The 23,820-nt window shown below is 41.8% G+C and overlaps 1 protein-coding gene across 1 annotated transcript; it reads right to left on the bottom strand.

Moving 5' to 3' along the window:
- Nucleotides 1-1,862: 1,862 nt before the first annotated feature.
- nsfa (N-ethylmaleimide-sensitive factor a) lies at nt 1,863-15,200 on the bottom strand (the record flags this gene model as incomplete). Its single annotated transcript, XM_079177945.1, has 19 exons — nt 1,863-1,893; nt 2,240-2,295; nt 2,693-2,806; nt 3,238-3,372; nt 4,627-4,773; nt 4,925-5,058; nt 5,701-5,857; nt 5,971-6,066; nt 6,357-6,544; nt 7,889-7,963; nt 8,250-8,415; nt 8,504-8,703; nt 9,762-9,917; nt 10,405-10,480; nt 11,489-11,596; nt 11,739-11,905; nt 12,582-12,621; nt 12,731-12,830; nt 15,118-15,200. The coding sequence occupies 19 exons, from the start codon at nt 15,198-15,200 to the stop codon at nt 1,863-1,865; spliced, it is 2,229 nt and encodes a 742-aa protein (XP_079034071.1).
- Between the last annotated feature and the right edge of the window lie 8,620 nt (nt 15,201-23,820).

Here is a 23,820-nt window from a genome sequence, read left to right as displayed (position 1 = left end):
TGGCAGTGATACAGAGATATTGCCTACGGAAACATGCGGAGATGACGAGGACTCGGGTGTTCCCCTCTTTGACCAGGTGTGTATTTAAGTAGATGGACAGGACGGATGGGTGGACGGACAAGAGGAAGATCTCTTCTCTTTCTCCTCCTCTTCCTCATCTGGTCCCATGGGTGGCTTTGTTGGTGGCGAGATGTTTGCTTCACTCCTCCAACCCCTCTACTCGAAGAAGCTGCGGTCACTAGAAAGAGGAAAAGCAGAAGACGTGTTGGTTCAGTTTCCTGTCGGTTGTGTTGCGTTACCCCAACCGCCTTTTCGCAACCCTCAACAAACTCCAGTGTACTTACGCAACACCAACACAATGCAGGGCGGTGTCTTGTGCAAAATAAAATACGATGAGCAGGATTTAACCGGCTATAAAACAAGAAGAGAGCCACAATATAACACCGTCGCTCACTGCTCTTTGACAATTATCAAATTTAACTGCCAGTCCTTTGAAATTGTGTAATACTATGTTTTATACTCTACATGGAGAAATATGTTTCAGAAATAGTACTATTCGTGCAGTTTAAAATAGCAATATTTATGAACATAAATGCTACATGTGCTAGCAAGCTAACTTTAGCTTTGTCAGTAAATTTGGTTATCTATGAAACAATTACACGTGGAAGTTACTGGATGTAAATAATTAGTAACAACTAACCTCTACAAAATAACTTTTGCTCTTGCATGTGGTGTGTGTGGTACAAGCCATTTCAATTTAGTTCTGCGTTAATCTCTATTTAGTAAACATTTAATTCGCTTATATGTACGCTAAGTTTGAACATATGCAGAGCTGGTGCAAGCGACTTCGGAAACCTGGACCCTGAAGCAGGACTGAAAATGATATTCATATTATAAAAGCTAAAATATGCTAACAACATGCTAAGCACTCGACGGAATCGCTTATGTTCCGAAATGAATACAATTGAGTTATAATGCGAATTAAGAGCAACAGTAAAATAATGATGAAGGGGGAGTAAAAATGCAATGCCTGCATGACATTTAGAATGTCATGTTACATAAATTCAACAAATATTATGAGTGATGGCAGCTGTAGGGGCGGAAATATACTATGTAAGATACACGGGGGGGTAAAAATTTCCATGTAGGAATCCATTTTGCTAATGACAGAGACGTGAGGATGGAGGGGCAAAGAGCTGGTTAAAGACAAGCGAGACTATTTAGCTGGAGAACATACTAGTAAGAAATAAAAACTAGTGGTTCTCTGCCAAATACGCCCAGTGGTTTTACTGATACAACCTTTTCTCAGTCGGATATATGACCAGTAGCTGTAATGGCTAACGTTAGCTAATGTAAGCTAACGTTACATTGATATTGCTTTGGAACTGATACTACTGAGTTAATTTGCTTACTCTTCTCTCTTAGAATTTACTATAATCATGTTAATGTCACTTGTGGCCACAGTAACAACTGTTGCGACATGATTGAAAACATGTACACGTGTTGTGTTCTTTTTAAATGAGACCACGGAGTCAACATGCTATGTCACTCAATCATTTAAGTTAACAAATGATCAGAGCAATACAAACATTCAGGCTGTCTCATGTGGCTAAATGGTGTACAGCAGGTATAAATGTTAAATATAAGACTAAGAGAGAAATTCTGCCAATTTATTTGGCGAAGAAAACTCCCAATCTCCCAACCCAGTCAAACACCATTTAAACAGTTACCTGAAGCTGCTACTGCAATCAAATTTCTAAAGCAGAAAGAAAAGAAAACAAAGTAAATGCTAAGCTAACGGCTAACTGACAAGCTACGAGGCTGATGGCCTTACCAGTGCACAGCGAGAGCGACCAACAGCTTTAAATTCGGATTTGATCGCCATCGTTCAACCTGGTGATTGCAAAAATAAAGCTGTTAAGGTCAGTAGTTGGTGACTGATTGTTAGCCCTTTTCTGCCATGTTTGTACTTCTCTGTGTGCAGTGTGGAAATACAAGATTTCTTGTCTTCATTAATAAGTGTACTTATGTGTGGCATTAGTGAGCCGTGTTCAAAGTACATTCTGTCAATGGTGTTTATAGAAATAACAATATATATAGTCTAAAGAGAACAAGCGGACAGGGTGATACAAGGAGAAACATAAAAATGGATGGAGATGAGAATAAAATAAGAGGGTTTAAGTTGATGGAAGCTGTTGGTAAGCAATGGCAATGATTGTTGCAGAGTGGTTGTACTCACGCCCCCTCGTCTCTGAGCAGAGACAGGAACTTGGTCACTCTGTAATCCGCGCTCATCTGGAGACAGTGAAAGAAAGCAGAATGAGAGAGCGATTGAAGAGTCTGGACAATACAAACAACCAACAGTAGCCTGGTCTGACTCACCGGATGTAGACTGTGGGTATAAATCTGCCGCTTAGCTTAGCTTAGCATAAAGTCAAAAACAGCTGGAAACGGCTAGCCTCGCTCTCTCTTAGTGGAATACTTTTACCCCAAAATGACCAATTGTATATCACTAACTCACCCCGAGTAACCTTGATATGTTGAAAAAAACTTTTTCTCGCATGACTCCAAGGTGAACAAAGAATCCAAAAACGGAGAATAGTCTTGATGAATGGAGGCCTGTTGTCTTTAGTTTTCTATTGTCCAACCCCTCACACATCACAGCTTTTCTGCATCGGTGAGTGTCCTTTACCTGCAGGGACATCTCGATGAGCACGAGGAGCTTCTTGATGCCGATCCACACTCGCTTCCCTTTGAGCTGATGTGCGATGCTGGCCCGCTCTTTATCTGTGAAGCTCCCCAGCAGCTGCAGAGACAACAAGAGATATTCAATTCTGCCTTCAAAACCTCCGAACCGATAAGCAAAATAAAAAAGGATCGGCTGGTGAAAACTAGCCCCTTTAATTATGTTTAAGCCACTTGTATTTTTTCAGTACCTTAAGTGAAAGTATTTTTTTTCCCACACAAAGGACACAGAGTCGGTTCTTCCAAGGCTGTGTGTGAACGTGTGCTCTTGAGAATGGGGGATGGTAATGCACCACAGTTAGATGAGCCAAAAGGAACCAGTAACTTGGCATTGCAAAAAGGAGTAAATCCCGAGAAAAAGAGCCGGCCAATCACTAAACATTGTGTGCATGATTGGACGGTCAATCACGAGCATCTTCACCTTCAAGCAACCGAATGCGTTGACTACATTAAAGAGAACGCCCGTGATTGTGTGTGTGCGTTCGTTCATACCTCTAAAGCGTCGACGAGTTGCTCCCCGGTAGAGATGTTGGGGACATGGATGGTGGTGCTGAAGGCGTCCAACATCTCCATCTCCTGCAGCACGTCCTTCCTGCTGGTGGTGCCGATGATGAGCAGCTTCCGGCCCTGCAGGGAGGAGTAAACGCTTTGTTTTGTCCCTTGGTGACAGCTATAACCACAGGCGCTGGGTAGATTTTCATTTCAGCATTTATTCGGGTTATGGTTGGGTAATTCTGAGATAAACAAATATACTGTTCCAGCTTTTAGTTGATCTAATTAAAAACAACATGTATCTAGGGCTCCAGCTAAATTTAATTATGTGTTGATGCAGTAAAGCAATTATATAATATACTGCTGTCCTCTTAAAGGAATAGTCAACACTTTGGGAAACATGCTTTTTTTTGCTTTATTGTCATGAAAAGATCCACTCTCATATCTGTCCTTTAAATATGAAGCTAAAGCCAGCAGCCACTTAGCCTAGCTTAGCATAAAGACTGGAAACGTCTAGCCGGGCTGGTGCGCCATGCCAATAAAAATAGTTCGGCACATAACCTCCCCAAAACTACAATGTGTCGTTTGTACACGTTTACATTTTTTGTAGAGATTGAACAAATCTTGCCGTTTCCCTTTGTTTCCAGTCTTCATGCTAAGCAAAGCTAATCGGCTTCTGCCTTTTTATCCTCATCATCCGTACAGACACGAGAGTGGTATCGATCTTCTCATGTAACTCTCTACAAAAAAAAGTTTAACAAAAGTTATTATAATTTGGTGATTATTCTATATCGTTCTTATTGTGAAGAAATCCAATGAAAAGACCCAAAACAACAGTGTTTGTGAGATTGAGTAAAATAATGTGGCTCAATGACTGACGATGGAGCTTTAAGGCACAGAGGAAGAAGAAGATTGTTGGTTTAGGTCTTTCTGTGTTGATTTGTTGACAATATGTACTTTGTGGCAGCTATTCTGAACCGGAGCACCATCTAGTGGGCCGTAGCTGTACTGTCAAACGGTTTATAATTTTGGTAATATACAAAGCTAGTTATTGTTACATCTAACTATGCAAAATAATTCACCTGAATAAAAAACGTGAAATTAAAAAGAATGATTTCAATGACCATCTACGTTTGAGCTCATCGGGTAGAGAAAAATGTGTTCTACCACCGTCAGCAGCAGCATAACACATGTTTACAGCCCAGTTTAGTTATTCTCCTTTGTTTTGTCATGTCAGGGTTTTTTTTCTCATCTATTTAAGGGTGTCCTCTGTTTTTTATTTATCAATCAGAAGTGGGCAATAAGCTACAAAAGGTCAAGAACCTCTGCTGTATGGTGCACATATAGTATTAGTAACAATATGTATACGGGTGTCAGATGAACTCTGACCTTTGGCGGAGCTTTCTTCAGCAGCACCAGCAGAGCCTGAAGCACCAGGTTGGAGAAACGAGGCCCGATGGGGACGTAGTCCAGCAGACGCTCAATGTCATCCACCACCACGCAGCTGAGCTGCGACTTATAAGCATCATCGAAGACCTGAAACAGTAGTGAGGGAGGGACAAAGGAGTGAGGAAAGGGACAAAGGAAAGACAGGCAGGGAGAATAGTCCCAGAATCTATTGTCTAAATGCAAATGTCTCATTGTTTGCTGACATACTACGGAGGTTAAAACACACTGCAGTGCTTACCTTTTTGATCGCCTGGCACTTGGAGATCTCCGAGTGTCCAATCATCTTCTCTGGAGAGCAGATCTTAATGAAGGGGAACTCCGAGTCCTCTGCAATCTGAGCTGCCAAGGCCGTCTTTCCGCTGTGGGGTGGGCCTGGTGTGTGTCGAGAGTGGAGGAGGGGTGCAATTTACTGTCTGCATCTGTTTGTGTTTGTATGTGTAGCTCAGTGGCGTGAAAGCCGTGGGTGTCGTTTGAGTCATTTAGTGCAAATAATGTTTTTTTTACCACTAAAACTGCTTTATTTCAATATGGGGTATTTTTCCCATAAACATGGTGACTCTATGGGTCGTGCTAACGTCGTGCTCGCAAAGCTGTAGACGGCTGCTTTCTGTGTTTGATTTCATTTCCGACTCAGAGACAAGCTTTTGGAATGATTCATGTACAAACCATGTTCATTTGGAAAGCTGTAGGAGACTTGTGCCTGATATGTTGTGATAGGTGTGTGACTCCTCATTTCCCATAATCTCTAAAACGGAAGTCACTATAGCCACGTTTATTGGAAATATGGCGTCTTGAAATAAATCGTTTGAATGGTGTAAATATTTGCATTGATCTCGCTGGTCTGGAATGCCACGGAAACTCAGGAAATTGGATTCAATCTTGTGCAAAGTCGCACATTATCAACAATTTGGGCAAAACAAATTGGTTTAACTCTTTAATTGGAATAATAGTGCATAAAACTGTGTGTTTTATTGTAGTTTTGCTCTGCTTTTCAGTGTGTTTCTGGTTTCTTACCCTCCAGCAGCACAGCCACCAGCGGTGTGCGATCACTGTTCTTGGTCTGCTGCACCAGCAACTCTCCATCATCCAGGACATGAGTGACCGGGTCGCCCCATTTGATGATGCCGTTCATGATGTAGTTAGAGTAGTCCTCCTGGTTCGTACCAAACGCCTGGGTAGAAAACATAAAGAAGTGTCAGGAACTGCGTTCTGCCTTTACACAATACAGGATTAAACCATATTCTACAGTCAGAGGCATGAACTGTAAAACGACCCGGTACATACAGGTTTGATGTCGTTGTTGAGGGATCCCATGAAGTCACTTCTGGTGACCTGCAGCTTCTCTGCCTTCTCCATGTCCACTTCCACTGTAGCTGTGGCCTGGAGAGGAACATACAATTGCATTAAAATCTCCTTAAAGGCGAGGGTCACAAAAACTAGCAAGATAATCTGCTCGCATACTACTCTACCAGCTAACATGTTTACTTTCTGCTAACCACTATTTGGCTGTGCCAGCTGTTATTACAATATCATCTTTTACACCACACTTACTTTGACTTTCAACATGATTTTATGCATTTTAATTCACATTTCAATCTTGACTTCTCAAAGCAGTGGCATCCAAACCAAACCCTAATGCAAGCTTTGAGTCTTAGAAAGTGCAGAGTGACCTTGATGTGTCGGTTCATGGCCGTGGACTGAGCGGCCCTGACCAGCCCCTCCAGCTCGGCACCGCTGTAGTTCTTGGTGTCGGCCGCCAGCTCCTTGATGTCGACATCGGGGGCGAGCAGGTTGTAGCCTCGCATCTTGTTGGTGTGGATGGTCAGGATCTGGACACGCCCCTTCTCATCGGGCAGACCTGGAGGTGAGAGGATGAGGAGGAGGAGGAGGAGGAGGGGCGTGAGGACAAGATGGACACGGGAATGGAACGGAAAAGAAGAGTCGAGAGGTCATTGGAAGAGAGAGATGGGGTAGAGTTTATGCGACAGAATGGAAGACGTGAGGAAAGGAAGGGAGGGAGGATGGGAATGGGCAGAGGAGGCAAAGAATAAATGTAAAAGGAAAAACTAGTAAAATGTCTCTATTCACTTAATTTCAACTCCATGCTGCCATGATGTGATTAAAAAAACATATAGAGTGCTGTGGGGATGACATATTTTTTTAGGCCGACCTGGTTCCGTCGACAAAAAGCGAGTGGGATTTTTCCGTTGCGTTTATAAATTATTGCAGAAAATGAGCTCTGTGAACATAGATAAACAAACTACACCACTGACACAGGACCGCAAGTAAACACAGCGAGGCCAGCGATGACGTTTTCTGGTCCCGTTTAGCCGCATGTTATTTTAGACACTTAAAAGCTTCAAAGTTCACCAGAGGGGTATTTATTGATGTATTTTATATCATAGAAAAAAAGAGTTTGAATATGTGAAGCTTGTGTTAATCCCAGGCCTTATTTCAGGCATCTAACAAAAAACCCATTGAATTTGAGACGAGACGACTTTGAGACGACTTTGAGATTAAAAAATGCTGACTCATTCCGGGGTTTTAGCACTCATTCCGGCACCACTCTATTGCCAAAGCATATAAACAGAGGAAAAAAAGACATACTGTGGTGTGGATGCATAAAAGTAGAGGTATACAGTACAGGAAATGATTCAACCAAACGTGTTATAGTTTTGATTATTATGGAGCCACTAAACTGAACATTATTTTAAAAAGGCTATCAGAAAAATCAAAAGTATCACTGAATATATAAAAAAAATACTCTTGTCAGCTGTGCTCCTCGATGAACCAGGGCGAAAGAATCGCTCATAATCTGTGTTCATGTCCACTTAATAATAATAGGCTCTAGACCTGAGTCCTAAAGGGGCGGGGCACTGGCAAAACCTGCATGACATAGACACAGTAAATGAGTCTTTAGTGTGCCGTCTCCTTTCTGAAGCGTCTCTGTGGCTCAATTTACGCTACACGCGCAAACAATCCCCTCGACCAATCACTGCTCTGCACGCATATGGACACGCCCTAAAATTATCACATCAACATTAAGCAAACTAGAAATGTGCTGAGGAAAATGGCCATCATTTTGAGGTCCTCAATAGGGATAAGGGGACACTAACTTAAACCAGAAGGTCAAGCTGAGTAGTTTGTATAAGAAACAGAGAGAGAGAGAAAGAGAAAGAGAAAGGGATCCCGCAACACTCACTGATTTCCATCTTGACCTCAAACCTGCCAGGCCTCATCAGGGCGTCGTCTATCAGGTCAGGCCTGTTGGTCATACCTGGAGGGAAAGAGAAAACAGCAGAGATTGAGGGAAGGCAGACGTATGTGAGCCATGCTGTCTGACATTTACCGTATGAAAGGCATTGCAGATGCATACAGTAACAGGAGAAACCGATCTTTAATGGCACAAATAGTAACATGTAGGCAAATCAATTATGTTGGTATCATTTCACACGCAACCAAATCAAAACATAAAGGTACTTGTAACTGAAATCTAAGTAAAAAAAATAACTGCAAAACAGCATTTATATCGTCATATATCAGTTCCCGCTCATGCCACTGACCGATGACCAGGATGTTGTTGAGTTGCTCCACGCCGTCAATCTTGGACAGCAGCTGGTTGACCACGGTGTCGTGCACGCCCGTGCTGCTGGCGCCCGTGCCTCTCTGCTTGCAGATGGCATCCAGCTCATCAAAGATGATGATATGGAGGCCGCTGTTGGCTCCCAGCTGGAGACGAGTTCAGAAACGATTAGTTCAGTTTTGTTTTTCTACTTGAACATTTTTTAAAAAAGCACATTGAGAGTCTCCTCCTCACCCTCTTCTGCTCGTCCTCTGCGTCAGCGAAGAGCTTGCGGATGTTGGCCTCAGACTCTCCCACGTACTTGTTGAGGATCTCGGGGCCGTTGACGACCTTCGGCTCGCGGGCGTTGAGCATCTTGCCAATCTGCCTGGCCATCAGTGTTTTACCACAGCCAGGAGGCCCGAACAGCATGATGCCCTTCACGTGCTTACACCCTGGGAGGGAGGAGAAGGATAAAAAAGTGAGATGGTGGGGAGAGAAAAGTGCAAGGAGAATCAGAAAGGAGACATGTAAGAAATACAAGACGCCAGAGGAAAAAGCAAGGAGAGGAGAGGATAAAGATTTATGAATGTAAGAAGAAAGCAGATTAATAAAATGAATCATAAAACCAAGGAATAGTATGCTGCTGTCTGTGTGTCTCTCTCTCTGTGTGTGTGTGTGAGGGGAAAGAAGCCGCTGTGTTGACTAACCCTGTTTCCTCCATTGTATTACTGTATATTAGATGTTGCTACTGCTAGAAATATGCAGTATACAAAATAACTGTTTGGTTATGAAAACCAAATGAAAAAAAAGACAAATTTAAATATATTACTTTACTATAATAAGTTTCTATGACGACATATTGGGGCCGTTATAAGTAAGAAACAAAAAATGTAGCCTGGGGAGGGGGTTAATATTAGGTCGTAAATTTAGAAAAAGAACATTGATATTCCCTGAGATTAGAGTGGTTAATTTAGAGAATAAATTCACAAATGTATGAGGACAAAACATGAATATTCCCTGAGTTCCAAGTGGCTAATCAACAAAAAAAAATCTACAAATCAATATATGAAATTTTAATTTACCAGTAAAAGAAACGCAGTGGCCAATGATGTTTTTTTTCTGGACAGGTCCAATTCATGGCAATGTCTCTTTAAAGTCCAGCTGCTTATTCATCTCAGAGAACGTTAATTCCTCGTAAATTTACAACTTAAATTTTGGATATTCCTTTTTCTCATTTTTGTCTTGCAATATCAACAGCCTCCCTCCAGCTCCGTCCTTAACGTTCACTTGTTGGTTAAAAAAAAAAGAATTTATAGTCAAATCAAGTAAATAAAAGTTCCTGCATTACACTATATGTCATATCAGGGCAGAGAAAGCTAAAACCTCATAAATACAGAGAAGAAAAGAGACATCATGACAAATTTCTCGTAAAAGTCAATAAAAGGATGGTGGACGTGCACGGTAAAAATATGAAAAGTCAACCGGAGGGAAGGTGGAGAGGCTTTCTCACCCATCTGCTCCACAATGTCTGGAGGGAAGACTCGGGAAGCAAAGGCCCTGCGGAAAATGTCAGAGAATTCCTTGTCCAGACCGCCGATTCCCATCTTCTCAAAGTTCCACTCTGGGTTGATGATCGTCTGACGGGCCTCCTTGGTCTTTGCCTTACCTGTTAAAAGACAAAAGGGAACCACTTGACCAGCAACTCACAGATATATGTTTTTAAAGCGAGTGACTCCATGAGGATAGAGTAAGATATTTGTTAAAAACCAGTTTCAGGATGTTGTCAGATGGGAAGGAAAATGGGATTTCTGTAGCTTAATAGAGAATTAAAAACCCTTAAAATAAAAGTCAAGTTTGGCTTGTAAGTCGTTCTTGGCCTTTTTTCCTTAGCGAGAGAATACTGTGGTGTTCTTACTGCCATCCTGTGGAGAAAATAGATAAGGGACTGTTGCATGATGGCTCCACGGCCCTCATATTGTTTATGCAGCACCCTGGGTTTACCATGTACATTGAAATATATTTAACTTCATCTTACAAAAAATGCTAAGAAAAACAGCTTCTGGCAATAGTTCCCGCTTTGATTTAGCGACATATTGTCCCCTAGAATCCGGATCCTGAAGGTGAATCACATTCTGGTAAAAGAAGGAACTTACCAACTAGTGTGAGGGATGAACTATTGGCCTTCTCAAAGATCACCTGACTGTTGCCCACCATCAGTCCGATGTCGATCTGTCGGAGAAAACAAGAGCTGCAATCGGTCTCCTTTCAGGTAAGTGGCGTATATAGACTTTATGCATTAGCTTTCCTTCATTTAGCCACATGCTAGCCATGATAGCATCAAATGACTCATCTATTCATTTCTACACCTGAGGTGATTTGTCCGTCTGCCCTCCATCTCCATGATGATACATGTAGAATGTGAATGGCCCCTTCGGATAAAAAACATGTACAGGAGCGAAAGCACCACCAGGACCTACTGTGTTATTTGTAACATTTCTGGTTTTAGCTATTTTTCTGCAATTCTAAATGCCTTTTTTTACTGATGTTTGAGTTGTCACTTCTTATATGTTGTAGTATTTGATGCATTTCTGAATCTGGAGCTAATTTCTCTGAATGTGTGCACTTTTGCTTGTGACTGCTTCTTGTCCTGAGGGGCTGCCATATTAATGTGCATTGCTAAATAATGTGTAAGGCAATAAATCACTGGAATGCTTCTATTCCCTCGACTCCAGCTGATATCTGCACCATTTCATTCCTCATAAGCGTTTCAATTTCAAGCTTTAGGCATTACCTGCAGTTTAATTATTGAGGGGTATGTTAACAAGTAACAGAGCTACAATGAGTACTTGGGAACATGGGGGGGTCATCTTCCATGACATTTTGAGCGCCAAATACTTAATTTCCTGGATTCTGCTGAATTTGTATGCACATTTTTATGGCAGATTGCAACCATCACTTTACCGGAGGCATTGTATGAGTCGAGTTCTAGCGGTTCTTCAAAATAAAAATCTTCTGCTACTTTCAACTTTTTCATTTTGGGGGCTGGGGGGCACAAAAATGCACACGTATTAAATATTGACAGGGACGTGTCCCCTGCAACCCCACACATAGGCTTGTTAAAGTTCAAGTGTCCCCCATTTTAAAAAGGCTGGTGAATGGTGACACTTTGATCTGCTCCTTTTACTGGTTTTAACGATAAATCAAATAAACCCCAGGTTCTGCATGCCGGTCGGTTACCTTCTGTTTCTTTCCAGAAGCTGGTTCTCCTCTGAGGATGCTGGCATCCATGGCCTCGATATCTTTTACCATCAAACCAAAGAGCTTGTCGCAGAAACTAAACACTAGCTGAGAGACAGAGAAAGGCAAGAGGATGATCAAACAACCTGCAGAGCAACATCGAACAACAAAGAACAAAGAACAAAGCAAAGCGTGTGTGTATGTGTGTGTGTGTGAGGGAGAGATATTTTGTAGGTTTGTGGATATGAACCTGCTGGGTAACAGAGAAGCTCTGGTTGTTGAACTGCTGGATAAACTCGGCGGCCATCCTGTCTGAGTCGTAGGGGGAGGAGTCAGTACTCTTCTTCTGCAGGAAGTCAATTTCGATTGTCATGGCGCCAATGCACTGCATGGACTTGTCAAAGTTGTAGTTGGCCACTGAGGGGAGAGATGAATTGAACATTTAAATAAATACAACATTTTGAATAGACTAGCACACATTGGATTAAATGGGTCTTTTTTTGCCTTTTCAAAACTAAAAATGTGTAAGGAATTGATTAAATAGTGCACTAATGTAATGCAAATGTTAGCATATCCAGCTACCTAGCTTACTGCCCACACTAGCTACCTAGCATTTTGCTATTAAAAGACAGGGTTTAGTATATCGCTAATCACAACTCGCGGTAATATTTCCCCAGCTGTGTGGAAGGTAATCCCGGATGCTATCAAAGTCCTAGTCTTCATTGGCTGTATTTAGCCGCAAGTGCATATTTAATAGCCCTTTACGGGGTTCTTGTTTTAATACAAGTTAGCCGGAAACAACAAAAAGGCTGCCAGACACTAGCTTTATGTTTGCAACCATCTCATGGCGCTAACATTAGCTTAATTAGCTAGCTAGCTACAGTTGATAAAATAATTCAGTGACAGTTGTCATTTCAGCCGGCGAACTGGACTGACTGAACAAACTAACTGTTAGTTAGAAATGAATGACCCATTGTTTCAGAAATGAGTAACTATGGAGGTCGCTGATGTCATAGCTAATGTCAATTACAGCAAAAGAGCTAATATGTTCTGTTCGTAGCATTTTGCAGCAATCAAGTAGAAAATGTTATACCTTCCACTTCCTGGCCAATGGAGAGACCGGCCCACTTCCTCTACAAGAGAGATAAAGACAGGGACATAAGGAAAGATGACAAACAGTAGACCAATTAACAAAGTGTGCGCAAGTTGCTTGTGTGTGTGTGTGTATGTGTGTGTCTGTACCTGTGGCAGGCTGAAGGCGATGCTTCCAGGTGCCACAGTGTGGTGGGTCTTCACTGTGAACACAAACTTGTGGTTGGGTGTGGTCTTCACCGACACATGTCTGCAGAGATAGGAGGCAGACAGACGCTGGTTATTACATGTGTCATAGTGAATTATTTTGGCTTGCCCAGGACTGTTATTAACTACTATATGCAATGCAACACTGCTCCCTCATCCCTCAATGTGTCTTATTTGACCTTTCACTATCTAGTATGTTCTATTCCGCTCCATTTTTATGCTTTAACATCAACGTTACTGAGTAAGCTGATTTTTTTTGGGGGGGGGTGGGGGGGGGGGGGCATGACATGGTTTACGTCTTTGCAAACAATTGCTTTTTATATATCCAGCAGACATGATGCTACATTAGCCTGCATTTAGAGTTTTGTTTCTGGCTACTTGACAAATATGAGTCCACTATCCAGTCTTCTTCCTGCTCTGGTTTGGTCTGCACAAACTCTTGAGGGGAATATGAGCCTCTCTAGCTGCTAAATGCTCCACTATATTCAGAAGCTAGTTGCTATCATTGTCTGTCTGGTGCTGAGCAGGTAGCTTCATGCCCCTAAAAACCAAGGCAAATATCCAAAATAGAGAAGGAATCGCATATACTGGGATGACAACATTCTAGGAGTTTGTCAATATAGACTAATATAACTCCTTTCACATTACATGTTACATGGTGATTAAAAACATCGGTTAGTGCAGCTTTAATTCATTTATTCAATCTTTCTACAGCGCTCTAGGTGACATCTCTGGAGGTGAGGAAAGAAAAACACTAACATATCAGTGTGTGTGGAGACCATGCACCACTATTTAATTAGCTACATTATATTTCACAGAGGCATTATTGACGAGTTGCGATTGGTTTATCTGCGATGGTTGCTAGGATACCACTGCTTTCCTCTCACACAAGGCTCATCGAGACAGTTTGATAAGAGTCAGAGTTTGAGTAAAACCACCTTTCAATGTTGATGCCTACTGAAGGAATGCATCACATCACTGCAGTGGGTATTTAACACCTTCATTTTAAAGCGTTACCTCGTTGCTAGGCTACGAGAGAAACATCTTTAATATTTCGCCAGCTGACTTTAAATATCTGCATTAACTCATTACCAGACATTTACAATAATGACAACAGTGTTAAACCTGAAAAAATATAGTTATTCTAATCTTAAAACATCATGCACAGTGACAATGGATGATAAAGACAAGGCAGCAGTTGCCATGGCAGTACAAATGTAGGACACAGATAACACATTCATCTTGAGGCTCCCACTTGAAAACAAGTGGAATGTTTGCTGATTATTAAAATGATAATACGTACGGAAACTATTGTGTGCAAATAAATATTAACCAATAGTATCTATGACTATTCTTTATTGTTATATTCTTATGCAACACTATGTATGCACATTGGCTGCAGCAATGAGCCTGTGTCATCGCTTCTGTTGTTTGTCAGCAGCTCAATCCCATTATCTTTTATTAGCGACCTTTCTTGCTTCAACACACAAAGAGATAAAGTGCAGCAGAAACACGATGACATCTGAAGTGTTTGTCATGCAAAACCCTTCATTTAGAGGGCCAACTGTGATGGTGGCAATGCAGAAAGGACACTAAAATAACTTCCTATTTGAAAAACTGAGATTATCATGAAGGCTGCACAGAGGTATTTCACATGTTGGTATCCCCAAATAGCAGCGAATGGTAACTGTTTAAGTACCGTACAAAATTACAGACAATGCCAATAACCATACTATCGTGCTTTTTAAAGTTTCTATTTGAACTACAGTGATGGTATGTATGTTTCTGCAACAGAGATTTCATGTATTTATATTCTGTAACTGCCCCTCGACATAGTGTTTTTTATTGTTGCTGGCGGAGTCCGCCATTCCGGCGGTGGATTCAAACTACCTACTCCCCCTCAAGGGATGCACAGGAAATGATGCGTTCATGTGCTTTAGCAATAACTCTTTATAATGTGATCTCACTGATCAGGGATCAGATCAGAAAATGCTTGATTTCTGTCTGTTAGCTTCAATGGCCTTAATGTTTGCGATTTATTACATTTTTATTCATTACATTTTTGTAATCATCAGGTTGAAAAGATGGTGTCTCTTTACATTTAATTCTTGCACCTCTAGCTATCATTATTACAATATCCAGCAAAATCATCCGGATGATCACACGCTGTAAATCCTGCAGCCTCATGTCAGATTATTGACGGTGACCTTCTGGACAAAGGATAAGGGGATAAGGTGGGTGGATGGATGAGTAAATGCTCGGGGAGATGCCCGGGTGTGTGGGTCTGTATTGACAAACGCATGGATGAATATGCGATAATGATAACTCACTGTCCTGACTGCAGATCCTTCTCGCTCACCACGGCACAATTTGACAGCGACAGCTCATCTGTCGGGCATCGCGCCGCTTGCATGGTCTGCGAAGAGAAAGAGGAGGAGGAGGAGGAGGAGGAGGAGGAGAGGAAGAGCAAAAAATGTTTCAAAGATATTGGCAAAATTGAGAGTCATCCCTGGGCTGAGAGTTGTATAAAATACAATCGTTCTGTGTTACTGTGCAGTCTGTGTTATGTGCAGGTTATGTACAGCCTGAGATAAATGATGCAGATGTAAAGTTGCAGCTGAATTGGAAGCATCTATTGGTATTCTGACAAATTATAAATATGACTAAATATGGGATTAAGTCTCTAAAATATTTTTTTTTACATCCATCCATCATCTTTTACTATTCAATTGTACACCGTTGTACACCAATGTGGTTCAACTTAAGAACGTTGATTCCTCTGCTGCCGTAACAAATGTGAGTTCACTGAACTTAGGTTGAAGAATCTGTTCAAATGAGTTCAATACACGTACAACAATAAGATGAATTGAACAGTTCAGTCACGCTGAGAAACATTACGGACAGATTCATTTTCCCTGTCAGCCCTTCTTTTGACATGTACAAATTAAAACTGTGTATTCTTGTACCAAAGTCAGAGCAGAGACAACATACAAGGCTGTTTCCAATCACTTAGAAAACAATATATATACACAGTATATATATTCAACACAAACCTACACAACTATATCTTTGCCCACTTGGGGGCAGCGGAAACAAGTTGTGAAGACAACATGGACATATCAGCGAACACCTTTTTAATTTGATGTGATGAATGTGCTCGCAAACAGTTGCTTATTTACACAACCAGCAGTTAAAAAAAAACCAAGATGAGCATTCAGTTCCAGTAACTCCTCTGGCCACCTCCCAGTCACAGGAGGGATATTCCTGTGCAACGACGTTTAGATGCTCTTAATTACATTTCACTGATCATTCTGTAGTTTTACTTTAGTAGGATTTTGCATCAAGTAGTTTTACTTGTAGTAGAGTCATTTAAGATGAATGCATTACTATTTTTGCCATAAATTATCCGAATAGTTCTTCCACCACTGTGGAGGACATAGTTTGAGCAAGAGGGATGAATCAAAGAGTACTGCAGGAGCCGTGATGAAGTTTACATCTCCATCCTATAATTAGAAATGTGAGAAGAATCAGGGGCGGTGACATCGCCCCCCCCATGTAATATTATTACCCCCCCCCAACGCCCCCCTAATAGAACCTATTACAACCACCAATTGATTTGCCTTTTACCCCGACCTTTCATTTGAGCCTGTAGTTCTTATCTTTCAGGAGTCTCTAGCACACGTCTGGTAAGACAGGTGTGAATGTAAGGACACTCTGCCATGTTCTCATTTCGACATGAATTAAAAGGCCTCGGCAGAACAACCGTCTCTGCGGCTCGGAGGAAAGGTACATAAAAATCTGCCGCAAGGTTCGGCATTCCATCGCACATCACTGTAACCATGGTAACCACATTAAGCAATCACACGGAGCCTCAGACCATAAATCGGGCTTTAAATCTGGCTGGTTTATGAATAGCACAGTCGCTCCGAGGCACAAAGGTTACTCTGCCACAAATTGTTTTATTATTGTTTGTTCCAGCGAGGCTTCGCAGCCGACACACCAGCCCTGCTCTCACTGTGGACACGGACTCCTCCTCCGTGTTTGATCTGCGTATTGCTTCAACGGTTTCGTTAAAAGCTACGACGATGCAGCAGCTTGACGACATACACTGGTGAAACCTCCTCCCTTGCAGAGCAACATAACACAATGTCTTTTCACAAATAAAAAGAAAATGCATTTGAACCCAGACACAGAAAGGAAAATAACCGTTATTAACAATGATCTAATGAACAAAGCAATTTTAAGTAACAAACGTAAACTGGGTTTCACACAGGACACAAACAGCAGTGTCCTGGGTGAAAGTCCTGTGTTTGTTCGACCCGTGCACACATTCCATCCACCCTTCGTGGACTTTCTCGCATTTTATACTCTTTATTATACCGCGTCACTTTCAATACGAACGCTCCTTATACAACGTCGCTTACTCTGCTCGAATGCAAAAACGTCCAAATTAAGAAAGAAAACGTTCACATTCAACATATTCGTGGCTTACAGTAACGTACAGTGCCATAAGAATTTCCTGGCAACTTGACAAGTAAATAAAGATAAAGACCAAGCTGATCACTGCATCCTGAGGTATTCTGTGTGATATATATACATGGTATTTTGTACACTAAGTGTGTATTTATACATAATTGAACGAGAAGACAGCAGATAAAGAGGAACTGAGAGAACAGAGACAGAGAGACAAACTGGTAGGAAACACTGCAATGCTGGCGTCGTGCCCACATCACCTGCTCCCCGTAGTCTGGCCAGACAGAGGTGAGACAGAGCAAGACCAGTGTGTCAAAAGCCTTAAAGGGCCCTTTCACTAAGAATACATGTTATTTCTTTCTGGATTTTTTTTAATCCAAAGAGGATTCTCAAAAAATATGACTCAATTTGTTTTGACTGAGTTTTGAGATGTGAATTTAATGTCCACCATAATAGAAAACATGTTTTTGTTGAGGCAGAGGAACAAGCTGTAAACACAACATTGACAAACATCCCCTCATACCGTTGTTGTGGTAAACGTGTTGGTTGTCTCGGGACTACCGGTCCTAATTAGCTGTCGCGCTAATCCTGGCACATTTACATTGCTGCTGTTCACATCAGTCCCATACAAATAAATGAATAAACAAACAAATAAAACGCCTTTTTTTTTGCCTTTTTAGTATGATCCATTGAAATTGATTTGCAAATATCTCAAATATTGTCATAGACAATCAAGCAAACACATTTTCCGTTCAAATGGAGAAGCCATAAATTGGGGAATGAAAGACAATTCCCCTGTGGAACACAACATAAATGTGATACAAAATGGAAAACATTTTGTGGTCATGTGAAATATTGCTTTCAGTGGGGAAAGCAAGGTGGCACACAAATCAATATGGATGACAGAGAGGGCAGTTGAGAGCAAAAGTATAATGAAATACTGGGAATATAAATACACGATTGCCCTGGTTATCTGCAAACTGCATCCCATCTAGGTTACCCTAGAAAGCATCTGGGTTATCTGGAAAACAGTGCATATCAAGCATCATAACATGGTTTATTTAAAACCCACGGCAATTTATTTTAAGCAGTGTTTGGTTTTTGCGGCGGACATCGGAGATAATGACATACACGTGAAATCATGTCTGTGTGTTCAGATTTGACTGAGTTATGATAGCTGTGAGAGAAGGAGTGCCAATGTGTGCAGAATCTGTTGACGTCACTTTTCAAAGTGCAGGCTAGTCCGATAGACTTGAATGTTATGTTATGTACGTTACGCAAGTTCAGTACGTTACGTACGTGAGGCCACTAAAGTACGTTACGTTGCTACTTGGTATGATTTAGGAAAAGATCATAGTTTGGGTTAAGATAAGTATGTTTGTATGTAACTTAAGTTAAGTCAGTGTTAAGTACGCTACGTGTGTTTAGTATCTTATGCGATGCAAGTTAAGTTGTAAGTTACGTAATTTAAAATAAGTCAACGTTGACCTCACAGGAGGCACAAACAACAGTCTCCTGGGTGAAATTCAAACCCGTCCATCCACCCCAACCTCCTGCTTTGTGGAGCTTCATAGTTTAAATGGTAGGGCGACCGAGCTGCTGTATTTGACGCGTTGGGAGGGAGAACGGGTCGGTTTTTTTTCGCCATGAAAACTTGTCATCACTGGAATCCATGGTAACTGTCGTGATGTCCTCAATGCGGTTTCTGTTCTTTTGTTTTTGCGACAGGGCACAGTTTTACAGGCAGCTAAGCAGACAGGAAGTAAGGTAAGGGATATCTTCTTGTCAACAGCTTTGTTTTTTCCACGGTATTTTTCCCATATCTTTTCAATATAAACCTTTATTTCACATTTAAGATGTAAGCAAAACACGGCTAATGTGCTATAACCCCAATCTACCTCCCTGGGTAGAAGGACTACCTGCCTCCTGAGCTCTTAACGGAACAAATCCATTTAGTTCTGGGCTCCAGAGACTAAGCGTTCAGTGAGAGAAGCGGCGCAACAGGGGAGTTGATTAATGGATGCTAATGACTTAGCATTTCCATTCAGTCAGCACAAGACATCAGCCTGACATTGCAGCCCACTGGATTGCAATAGTGCCAGACCTTTCCGGGGTTGTTGCTATGGGCATGGTTGCCTATGGATGTCTACTGAGATGCTACTCAGCTATCCAGCCTGTAGCGGGGGAGGGGAGGTGGGGAGGGGGGGACAGCAACGTCCGCTATATATCCATCTCAAGTCAGAGCCAGAAACACGCAAATGTATTCCACAATGACGAGGAAGACGGCAGCTTGCTTTAAAAAAAATTTAACTGGTGTGTATCCATACATACCTTGAAAAATATTACGACCTTGAGGGCACCAGCGTGGGCAAGCAGAGAGGAAGGACAGAAGACAGTATTTGAGACGGAGGGGGACTTTAGAGCAGCAGGCTGGGGCTGAGGTGCGAAGCGGTGGTGAATGAAGACGTGTGCATTCAAGTTTCATTCACATGTACGTATGAGTTTTTTCATGCAAGCCACAGTCACATAATGAGATCACCTGGGATGTTGTCAAGCGCATGCAGACCAGAGTTGGGGTTTGTTTGGATTTGTTGTTTTTTTTAACCAGAAAACACATTTTTGTTTCTGTCTTTTCTTTGCCGAATGCCAAATTTACACATTGTACAGTTACAAAACTACACCCCCAAATCTTGTGGCGGTCGGATGATGCGAGCCGTGTGCAGAGTGCCATGCCAAAGATACGCTGTTATGTTGATCATAAGGTTGTATCTCTTCCCCACATTAGAGACAGAGTGACAGCTGTCGTATTGTGGTGAGAGACATGGATGATGGAGAAAGGAATCAGCCGATTCAGTTCTCCGATGGGTGAACTGTTAATGGTTGAGAGGGGAAATGTCATCAATGTGACCATACTGAGAATGGTAACTTTCACGGTGATATGCCTTTATGGTGATTTGTCTCCATATTTCATTCATTCAATAAATCAAATCAGTCAGGGATGATTACGTTTGAAAATCCGTAATTTGTGATTGAATCCCTTCATGGTGTGGGAAGACCAGCGCTAGTCCCGTTATTGCTTTGTGTTTTGTCTGCTGTTGTATTGTTAGGACGCTTAGGACAGGATCAGTTAGTATTAGCCCGCATGCTCAAACAAACAAGAAGTCACAGGAAGTGGAACAGTGTCAGAAGCAAATACATTTGAAAAAAAGTGTTGAACAAGTAGTCATGTTAACATCAGTTGTCCTGCATGAATTCCTTGTTTGAATTCCTGCTCCATTCTCCGAGTGGAGGTGCGTCTACCTTTGCCTCAAGGAAGCTCTGAGCTACCTCTGACAGCTCTTTAACGTCCTGAGAAACAGAGAATTCAAGGAAAGTATCCATGTACAAAAACCAAATGATCATTTCAGCATACTGTTTGCTATTCTTTGCATCTGTGTATTGTGAAATCTGTGTTGTGATCGGCTTGAAATAAAATCACACCGCTTATGTAATTCGTAAATTAGGTTATGAAAGCATAGTATGACTCATACTGTATGTTCAATGAATAGAAAGACATTTTGGGAAATCCCCCTTATTCATTTTCTCGCAGAGAGTTAGACGAGATGATTCAAACCGCTCTTATGTCCGTGCGGTGAATTTTGTAGCTAGAGCGACCAACTGATTAGCTTAGCTTAGCATAAAGATTTCTAGTCTAGACAACTAGCTTGGCTCTGTCCAAAGGTCACCAAATCTGCCTGCCAGCATCTCTAAAAGCTCCCAAATGATCTGGTTATATCTCCGGACCAGCAGCTTCCTGGTGTTTCCACTGAGGAAGTCCTGCAAACAAACATTACACAATATGTTAATTTGGAGGTGGAGGAAGGTGGATTTTGATACCCTGTGGACAGACTCAAAGCTAGCTGTTTCCCCCGGTTTACAGCCTTTATGCTAAGCTAAGCTAACGCGCTGCTGGTTCCGGCTACGTAATAACAGAACCGTCATAGAGGTGGTATCAATCATCTCATCTAACTCTCAGCAAAAAAGCGAATGAGCGTATTTCCCAAAAATGACAGACAACTAGTAGGACATTTTGCAGCAGCACCTTTTGCAAGCGAACATTTTGCAAACTAACATTTTGCAGGCGAACACAAGCTATTTAGAAGTGTAGATTTTGAATAAGTTGCTGGTATATTCCCAGGATCTTTTGACATGAAGATTGTCCTTCCTTCGTTCCATCCATCAATCCATCGGTTTTTCCTTTTGCTTTCTTCCATCTTCCCTTCTTTCTTTCCATTTTGTAAATATTTTACAACCGGCTCTCGCCTTTTGAGAAAGTGTGCTCTGACTGCATCTTGGCAGTGGAGATAATAAAAGGCTTCAACAGTCTCTTTGTTTGACCTACTCACAGAAAATACAACTTCAGACACGGTCTTCGTTTTGTCTGGAATGCCGGTATGAGAACATCTGTTTGAGTTGCTGCTGGCTCGGGTGTTTCTTTTATTTCTTTCAAAGCTGCTCTGTGCTTCCAAAAAGCAAAGCTTTGTTTTTACTGCAACCTTTTCAATGGCTCAAATTTCCTGCTCCCAAAACATTTTCTCAATAAATAATCTGTCGCAGGGCTTTCTGTGCAATGGTTTGGGTGTTGCCCCCCAATCACTAAATGTGTTCATTTCAGCAAACGTCATTATCAGCAAAAAATCATTTTAAAACCCTGAAATAAAGTAATCTATTGACTTTTTGATGGCGAGAGAAATGAAAAGAGCATGACTTTTTTCTCATTACTAATGGTTCTGTCTCCCTCCCATGAGCCTGTAACAAATCTGTGATCTCCTATTTTTTCAATAAATTATTCCAAAAGGTGTTTTGTGAGTGCGGTCTGTGTAAATCTGCAGAAGCAGGGAGTGTCCGGATAAAAAGACGGTAACTCCCCGCGCCTCCTCTCACTCGCTCTAAATATTCTAAGCATGCCATTAAATTATTCATCCTGCTGTGCCTCGGGGCGGGGTTGTGTGTGTGTGTGTGTGTGTGTGTGTGTGTGTGGTGGTGGGGGGGGGGGGGGGGGGGGGTGTAGCCAGTCAGATGCTGCACTGGCAATCGACGTGTAACGAGACTCTGCTGCATCACAGCGACACAACAGATCTGTCATCCCCTGTTGAGCTGGACTACCGAATGAATCCTGAAGACGGTTCTCAGTTAGTATTTCATGCTCGAAAATACACAGTATTATTGTGTTAGCAGAACCTGTGATGAGTCGTACCTTTCACCATGTATCTTATTTTGTAGGCACAGAGCAATCTCTGAACATGGAATGGGAGTTGGTGGTTATATCACATTTCTAACCTCTACCATTGGAAAACATTTGAATGGCCTGATGTCTGGCCTGTCACTGAGATAAAGCTGCTCTAATTAATATTTTCGAATAAACAATGGTTAATGACTGACGGGCAAATTCACAAAGAATGGTTAGCTGCCGCTGAAAGCACCATGACTCGTGCACCACTTGCAACCGCCATCTGCCCCTCCTCAAGGTCTGACTCACAAAAATGTACGAATTCAATTATTCACAAATATGAATAGTGAGTGCAGGAGGCGATTTTCCACCCTAAATGATGAAGCCAGACAGAGCCTCAACAGGTTGCGCAAAGCCAGTCCCATCAAGTCACATCTGTTTGTGGACCTAAACGAACCCCCTTTGGACACATTTGGTCCAGTGCCTTTCGTGAGAACCTGGATTTAAGCAGGATATTGTCTCTCCTGGTGCCACCGGGTATTTCGCAGACTATACGTGGTAATATTCAAACATAACTGGTCGTTGAAAATATGCTCTGTTTGAATTCTTGAGCACATTTATATATAAAAATAAGTAGCTTTTCAAATGGCCAACCATTACAAACCATTTGGCAGTACCTCCGAGGCCCACTAGATGGACCAGCAGTGGGCCCAGTGGTTGAGAGTAGCTGAGCTGAAGCCTCTCAACATCTCGGCTCAGTTTGGCTTAGTGATCTCGCCACAGGGTATCAGAAAAATCAATGTCAAAACAAATTTGTTGCATCCAAGCCCCTGCAATTCAATTTGAAAGTATTGCAGTCGCACTTTTCCATCCACACGAATGAAATATGAGCCGGGCTAAGCTGTTAATTGTGTCAGTGCTGTGTGCTTTCTCAACTTTAAGTCGTTCTTTGGCTTTTCATGCAATTATATGTATAAACACTGCGCATGAAGCACAAACAGGGTATAAAAGCCTAGAACACTCAATATGATCATCACTGGTACATGTTTGAAACATTAGATCATATAAAAACAAGTTCCAATCAACGGTATAGGAAACACCACAAATCAACTTGGAAGCCCAAGATTCGTTCCTGCTTGGCACAGACACACGTTCAATACCTGCACAATATGAAATTAATTAGCTGCCGATGAGAGGCAATTTATTTTCTGATTCAAATAAATCAGGCTAAGTAATTCCTTGGCAGTCTTCTGCTGGAGCCGGTAATAAATGAAGAAGGTTTCAGGGCACACCGTGCTGTCATTTTGCAAAAGGCGGTGATGGTGCTTCCCTGCCAGATTTAATTTGTTAG

This window comes from Pholis gunnellus (assembly GCF_910591455.1).
Source record: "Pholis gunnellus genome assembly, chromosome: 17".
NCBI classification, from domain to species: domain Eukaryota; kingdom Metazoa; phylum Chordata; class Actinopteri; order Perciformes; family Pholidae; genus Pholis; species Pholis gunnellus.
The sequence above is the reverse complement of the archived record's forward strand: the minus strand, read 5'-3'. Positions and strand labels throughout refer to the sequence as shown.